At 32.5% G+C, this 8,482-nt stretch overlaps 1 protein-coding gene across 1 annotated transcript in view; it reads right to left on the bottom strand.

Annotated features, from left to right (window-relative positions):
• Positions 1-4,010: 4,010 nt before the first annotated feature.
• Positions 4,011-8,482, bottom strand: part of LOC110021756 (DUF724 domain-containing protein 3-like) — a 9,930-nt gene continuing 5,458 nt past the window's right edge. The window contains exons 2-3 of the mRNA XM_020720374.1: positions 4,896-5,312; positions 4,011-4,235 (exon numbers count right to left, since the gene is read on the bottom strand). Of these exons, the coding sequence (XP_020576033.1) occupies positions 4,221-4,235; positions 4,896-5,312 (432 nt within the window). The 3' untranslated portion in view covers positions 4,011-4,220. The remainder of the gene's footprint in view (positions 4,236-4,895; positions 5,313-8,482) is intronic.

An 8,482-nucleotide genomic window follows, 5' to 3' on the forward strand; every position in this document is an offset into this window, starting at 1 on the left:
AGAAATGACAATATTGAGATTGGTACCCATTATATAGATTATTCAGTGGCTTTGGGCGCTTGAGTTATTTAAAATTTGAATTTCCATTAATAGATTATTTTTAAATGTGTTTTGTTTAGTCTTATTAGATGTCTTAAATTTAATCTGATGAAATAATAGTTTCATATGTTGAATTTAATAGAAATTTCTCCAAGAGTGTGATTTTGTTTGCTAAAAGATTTTTTTCTAATTATATTTGATATGCATTAATAACAACATCAACAGTAATTTGAGCCTCAACATGATGCATGAGGTCAGTATAAGAGTGAACTGTCTCACACATTAATGATGAGTAGAAAGGCCCAGAACGTAACACTCTTAAGAAGACGCCCCTTGATAACTTTAGATCTACTCCTAAAATTTGACAAACATTAATAGAAAATCTTTGAAGTTATATTTTTAACTAAATATTCTTCATTTTAATGAATTCTATAAAGATGTAAGGAGACTTTGATAATCCTTTGATTTGATATAAATTGTTCCCCAAAGAGTCTTACAATTGCATCGAAGCTATAAATAGTTACACTTGGAAGGCAATAAAATCAAGTAAGGACCTAACCTTTAAAGGTTGTAAGAAAAATTAAGAGAGGAGTGCGTTAATTGTTTGTTTTATATGCATATAGTTCTATAATAATAAATGAGTTCTTGTGGGTTTGATGTACCATCATAGGAGTCAATGCTTGTCATTTTGAATCCTATTGAAATTGGGTGTTGATGGATTCTATTAGTCAAAAGCAAAGATTCCTGGAAACTTTAACGAGTGGATAAAAGACTTTTTTCACTTAAAGAGAGTTCTTCTTAAACTATATGTTGTAGCTCAACATGAATTATTTGATGAGGTTGAGTTAAATTCTCCAAGAGTGTTGGAGGTTTGCAACTGATGTGGTTGTATGAGATAGATGGCTGAAACTAGAAATATCATGGAGGTCAACTTCTTGAACTGAATGAGAAAGAACTCCAGCATGACGAGGGGCTACCTGTGGAGACTTCTTTACCTGGGGTCACTAATTGGTGGTTGATCATGGAGTAGACGAACCTCACACATTTGGAAAATGTTGGGTATCAAGCTTCACGTAGAAACTAAAAAATATCATTTTGAGATTCCTCCATTCTTTGTATGTGGACTTCTAGGGATAAAGAACATGCATCTTCACTAACATGGAAAGGTGCATCAACGGAAAGAGTATAGAGGCTTGTCATCCCTGAGTATGAGATTGTTCCTTGGAATGTTTCATATTGGAGTGGGACGTTTCATTATTATGAGTATTACACTTCTTAGCCATTGATAGAGTGCTCACACTTCTATAAAGGTAAGATTTTGTTTCCTAAAGATCATGCCAAACTAGTGTGTGTCAAAAAATTTACAATAGTAGAGTGATAATTTAACATTATAGTATTGCACGGAGATCCAACACACACAAATAAATGAAAAGTAACAACAAGAGACAATAAGGTTTTTTACGTGAAAAAAACTCAAAAAGATAATAAACCATTGGGCCTAATCTAGTCGTAGTAATCTACTATACGTGTGTAATTACAATGGTACACCTTTCTTTCATAACAGGGCGAACGAGGTTAAACTATACTTGTCAAAGGATATAAGTGTTAGGAAATTCAATAACAGGCATTTTCTGGCTACAATGATTGCCATTTTGGTCACCAATGATCGATGGTCAGCGACAACAAACAGTGGTTAGATGCTATAAAAATTGATGGTCAATAGCGGTTGAGTATTGCTAAGGCGACAGTTGGGCTGAAGCCTTCTCTCAACTTGATGGATCTTGGTCATTGGCTCGGACGACCTGCATTCGATCGGTTTCGAATCTTTATCAAAGGTATTCGCACTTGATCAATCAAGCCCTTCGATCTTCCGATGATACGACTTTTAGCCTTCATTATGTTGGTCATACCTGGCCTCACTTTAATAGCTCTTAGTCAATTGAATTTTCTCAAAATTCGTGTTGACGCATTTCTAATGTATATAATCATATATATTTTATTATTGTAAGCATTATAAATGTGTATCCTATAAATCAATAACACTAGTTCAATAGTTTCTTCGATCGTTCATACAACGAAGAAGTAATTTTGAAGATGAACCGCCATGCTGAGATCAATTCAAGAAATTCATCAAGTTTTTAATTTTGCTGTTCTCATTTTCCCCTTGTCAGTTTATGGATTGACGCAACTCGTGTTTCAATTTGGCTAATTTAACATAGGACGGTGCCTAAACATACTTTATTAATCATCTGGTATTTATCAGCTGAATATGACTTTATGCTAATCCAAACTTATTTTATTGCTTAAAATTGAAAGTTTCTAAAAAAATAATATAAATCTATTAAAGCTGAAATTTTGATTACTTCAAACGCTTTGATTTTCTCTGCAGCTGAATCAAAGATGAGATTTATACTATTTAAGTATATATGGATATTTTAATCTTTTGTATGAAAAATTAGCAAAAGCAAATAGTTTTGCCAAACGAAAAGCAAGATTTTCTAATTTATGGTCCGTTTGGGGCAGCAGTGCAGCATCGCAGCGCAGTTTTATTTGTTTGGAAAAACTACGTTTCGACAATTTTTGTTTAAAAAAAAAGCTGCCGCTGCAATGTGTGTTTTCCCTAAACTCCCAGTAGCAGCTTTCTAGCTACGGTCTGACTTAAAAAAAAATTATAATAATCATGATAATTTTTTAAACATCAGAAAAAAAAAGCTGCCGCTGCAATGTGTGTTTTCCCTTAACCCCCGATAGTAGCTTTCTAGTTGCGGTCTGACTTAAAAAAAAAAAATTTATAATGATCATGATAATTTTTTGAACATCAGATTATTATTCAATAGCTTCACAAATATTTTTGCAAACACACTATAAGAAAACAGCACTTTAAAACAAAGGATTCTCAAAGGTAAATTTTAAACAATTTTTTATAGAAGTAAACGGTCAATCTAAAGGGGCCTCAATTTAAGCATAAAGTCAGAAAAAAAGTACAGCATAGGAATAAAAATAAAATTTCTACATAGTTTATTATGAATGTCGCCTGAGGCAGCTTACCAACCCTCCAGAAATTAATGATTTTGTGGTTTCCGACGGACGAGTCCATTGATGCCGTTCATTCATTTCAGTGTTTTTATTGGGTATTTCGACCATCAGATAAGCTCATGGAAATCCAATTACTTTTCTTTTTTCCTTTGGGAATTTCAGCAAAAAAAACTTTTTAGCATTTTGCCTTTTATTTTACCACTTATCTTAATTAGGAGTGTAACAAGCCGAACACCAGCGAGTCTAGACTCTAGCTCGTTTATATTTCAAACTTAAAAAGTGTGTTTCTATTCGACTCTTTTGCTTAGCGAGCCAAATATGAGCTGTTTACGAACAAAAAGTAGTTTTGAAAACCCTAATCATGTAGCCATAAGATGTTAAGGATTGGGGCAAGATTTAAAACATCATTTGAATTTAATTTGATAATTTTTATTTATTTTCTTAATTAATACTTTTAATTGATTATAACTCATTGTAGCCTTACAATCAATCAATTTTTTTACAAATACTACTCGTCAAAGAAATATATATATAATTAATTAGTAGTATTTCGAACCAAAACGAGCCGAACACGAACAACTTGTTCGTGTTTGGCTCTTTAACTTAGCTAACACGCCAAATACGAGCTTCTTAACGAGCCAAACACGAGCTATTCACGAATAACGAGCCGTTTTGACAGCCCTAATCATAATAATGATGAAGGGCTGTTCACGAATAACGAGCCGTTTTGACAGCCCTAATCGTAATAATGATGAAGAAATAATGATGAAGGATTTAGGATTATTATAAAATGTTTACGATATTAGCGAATATCAATTCAGGTTTGTAAGCTGAATTTGGGTCTGACTCAACATTAACCCAATTCGAAACTTTACACAAAACCAAACTGAATTTTAAATTAGTTCAAAAATCTAAAAAGAATATAACTAGCGCGCCCATTTAACATTCGCAAAACAACCATTTAGGTCAAATTCGAGACTAATTTAGTATAATTTCATTTTAAATGGTCAATATTGTGTCGATTTTGCATTGATAAGACTTCCAACGGCCACAACTCAGCTAGCAGATTAAAACATGCATTTGCTGTCAAAAATCTAAAAAGAAGCAGAATTCTCTGAGATCATCAAGAGATGGCATCTCCAATATTACAACTCCAACCCCTGCAAAAAGTTACAGTGATTGCTTTCAGAAACCTTGAGATTTGAAGACTTTAGCAAGAAGAAAGAGCATAAAACATCAAACCAAGTTTTAGAAATCAACACAACAAATGATTATAAATTAAAGTCTTCATCGATTAGAGGTATGTGATGGATAAGTCCGCAGTACTTGCCATTTCTATTAATAATAGAAATTACATAGTATTTTTTTATCTAAAGGTAACTATTCCATCATTTTTTTGGAAGATATACATATATACCACTCAATTCCTATGTATTTACATATCTAACACCTAAACTCTAATTTTTACATACATGCTACCTTAACCATACATGAAAAGGTGCATTTCACTTTGTAAAAGTTAAAATAGTGGTATTTTTATAATACATAAAAGATTTGGGTGGGATAGATGTAAAAAGTAAAGTTGATGTGTTAGATATGTAAATACATAAGAATTGGGTGGAATGTATGTAAATACCCCCCCTATTTTGTGGGCACACCCCATGTATTTAATCTTGGTTGGAAGCCTAAGCTCTCAACAAATAGACTTAAGGTGGCCAACATGTATTCCACCATTCTTTATAAAAAAAAATGACAAATATCATAAATAAACAGTTTATAAAACTTTGTTTCAAAAAAGAACAGAGGAACTAAAGACAAACCTGGGAAGCCTGAAACCATCTTCCACAGATCCAATCATGATGAGGCCGCAGGTCTTCACACCTGAATTCCATCTCTTGGCCCCAAGTCCTGAAGTAAACAGTGTACCTTGAATCATCAATAACATTAGAGATAACTCCAATCCACCATCCATCGTTGTAATAAGCGTCAACTTCTTCAAGATGCCTGAATTTTCCTGGTGCTGGAATGGTAGGAGGTGCAGGCCTGATGTGCAGAGAATCAACAGTTTCTTTTAATGGCACAGTCTCATCATCGGTTGTTAAATCTCTGTACTCCACAAGGAACTTATTGCTAACTGATTTGACAACTGTGGCTGGGAACCAGGCTCCATGAAAACCTTCAATATCACTGCTAACCTCCACAGATGTTCCCTTTTCAAAGATCTTTTCTGGCATATCCTGAATGAATGTTTAAAACTAAGACAAAAAAAGGTAGATGTATATACACATATATCGGTAACCTTATCTATGCATAAAAAGGTGTATTTCGCTTTTGAAAAGTTAAAATAGTGATATGGTTTATGTAATATGAAAGATTTGTGTAGTATAAATGTAAAAAGAAAAACTTAGGTGTTAGACATGTAAATACATAAGAATTCGGTGGATTGTATGTAAATACATCCAAAAAATAAAAGCTTAAAAGACATAAAAAATGCATACCCGTATGACTGAAGCTCTAAAAATGGAGCTGTAAACAGATAAATGTAATCCTAATTCTATCAATAAGATAACTAGAATCGTGCCGAACCAATTAGGTGAAGATTCTGCTAGATTTCGAAATCTGCAGGAAAGATTTGTAGAAAAATGTACATGTATACCGATTATAGAGTAATGAGCTTTAATTATGATACTTCATGCATGTTTGATCTTCTAATCTACCAAGGAATCAGTAATGAATATAAATAAAACATGCTTGACTTATGAATCTGCATATTTGGACAGGAAAAAAAATGTCATATGCACAAAAATAGATCATGCAAACAATGATTCAGCATCAAGGTTTTTATCACTTAACAAAAATTAAAATTTAAGGTTTCAAAGTTAAATGCAGAGCAACAATTAAACCAATTTAAACTAAAAATCAAAGCTATATATGATGTGTCAACGGATATACGATAAGTATGTGATTATAAGTCATAAAGCAGGAAGAAGCAACGCCTATTTTGTTCTTAAAATTAGGCTTACGTAACAAATAGATGTTTCTGAGTTCGAAGCAAGGGGCGTTGAAAACCCCAAAGCACTGTAACAACCGAGGAAGATGACATAACTAAGTCATCTTTAAATATATTGTTTATTCTCACAGCTAAAAGACCAAATGATTAATTAAGATTTTCATATAATTTTTAGTAGGACAGATATGCTTATTAATTTGAATATCCATTATTCAATATTATATACAGGTTAAGAAAAATGCCTAGAATCCATGAGAGAAAAAAATAGTTACACAAGGAAATGCATGGTCAAGTTGAGGTAGTTATTTGCTTTGCCATAAGATCTATACTCCACGTGGAAAAATAAGAAGACAGGAATGAAATGTTATCTTCCAACATCATCTTCCTCTTGGCCATCTTCAAACCAAGGAAGACAGGTAAGATCTATGCCTCAGTTACATTCATAACTAAAAAGAAGAAGAAGAGACAATGTTTACAAATATATAGACAAACATCAAAATTGTGTCAAGATGGAACAAAATAGGCCTCTTTGTGCCGTAGAATCAATTTATTGCATGAACAAGAACAAAGAAAATAAATCATCCAATGCTTACAAACAAATCTGTAAACTTTATCCTCATACATGCCAAAATTTAGTGACTCTCTTCTTTAAAAAATATTTGTTACCAAGAGAATCTAATCTACAATAATTAAGTCAATTTCAAGATATAAAAGCTAATCTTAGAAACCCAGAAAAATCACGAATGATTATCCTAAGACCATCATTAGAAATTAAATTTCAAAAGAAATAATTCTAGTTTATGAGTTGTTTGGTTGACTGCATTTGCAAGCACGTAAAATAAATCCCAACAAGCAATTTTGTGCGTAAATAAACTAGAGAGTAGATTAATCGTACATATAAAACTTCAATCTCAAATAAAATACAAAATATTTACTCTGCATACGAACATTATACATCAAAATTTTTAAGATAAACTACCGCAAAATATGGAGCCAAATGAAAGTCTTTCGGTAAAAGCCAGAGTACATAAATGTAGGCTTCGTTTGATTTAGTTTTTTTCTTTTAAAAGAGTCAATTAAAAAGCTGTTTCAAAAAAAACAAATTTTTAAAGTTTAATAAGAATATCGTACCGAAATATCAAGAAAATGGAGATTTTCAAAAGCATTTTAAAAAAAGCACAACCAAATAGTTATCAAACGAATAAATACTTTTTTTTCTGAAACTGAAAGCAGTATGGAAGTTTAATAAACAAGCTTGTAGTTAGGGGTGTCAACTCAAGTTAGAAGGTCAGTTCGGGTCCGACTCGAAACTAACCCGACCAGAAACCCGAATATTATACGGGTTGACAATCTCAACCCGCCTTCATCCCGCCGACCTGAACCCGACTTTATAACCTGTTTAACATAAAGAATAACAACTATTCGGGTTTAAATGAGGATAGATCCGAGTTCCAATCAATTTAGGCTTGGTGGATCATTTTCAGGTTGGTGGTTCAACCCAAACTGGACGCTAAAAATTAAACGGGTTAGGACAAACCCAGAAAATTATTCTAGTCAGCCCAAACCTGGATTTGTCAAATCAGGTTCAGATTGAGTTGCCACATTGGCTAAATTTCACAACCAATCAAGTCTTGTGCATTTCACAACGATGGCAAGCACCAACATTAACACAAGAAGAATACAGCAAGGTCGGAATTTAAGGGTATTGTACAAAAGATTAAGTGGATTTCAATGCATATCACTTGATACTCATATTTATATATCGAACACAGCAAGTTTTATAAAATATAAAAGGGAATTCACGTATTCCTATATTATTACATATTTAGCACCTAAACTTTCATATTTATATGCATAAAACATAAATTTTCAATATAAAAGCAAAAATACCACTATAAATAATATTTGAAAAGTGAAATCCATTTTTTCAGGTTTATAACGTCAGAGTATTATAAATGTATGTATGAAAGTTTAATTTTAAGGCATGTAAATAGATAAGAATTGAAGGGTATATATGTAAATTTTCCAAGAATAAATCAAAATAACCTTGTTAATAATCCCTAGCATTTCTATCTGCCTTGTCAATTCCAACGTTTACCACCGTTCACTACAACGCCAGTCAATTGGGCTCTCTTCCAGCGCCTGCACAATGTGTGCTTGATCAGCACAGTTACCTTCTACAACTGCAAACTTTTGAATTCTCCTGAGAAGAGTTAGAGGAGAGAAATTTGAAGAAGAGAACAAAGGAAAGTAATTTTGTTACCGTGATTGATATTACATCAAGCTAGGTTATATAGAGCCTGGAGCGGCACACTTGTACTTATAGAAGAGGCTAAAAAGGTAAAGTTACAATATATGATACCTAATCTATATATATCTATATATATATCTATATAT

This window comes from Phalaenopsis equestris, unplaced genomic scaffold, assembly GCF_001263595.1.
Source record: "Phalaenopsis equestris unplaced genomic scaffold, ASM126359v1 Scaffold000141, whole genome shotgun sequence".
Taxonomy (NCBI): Eukaryota; Viridiplantae; Streptophyta; class Magnoliopsida; order Asparagales; family Orchidaceae; genus Phalaenopsis; species Phalaenopsis equestris.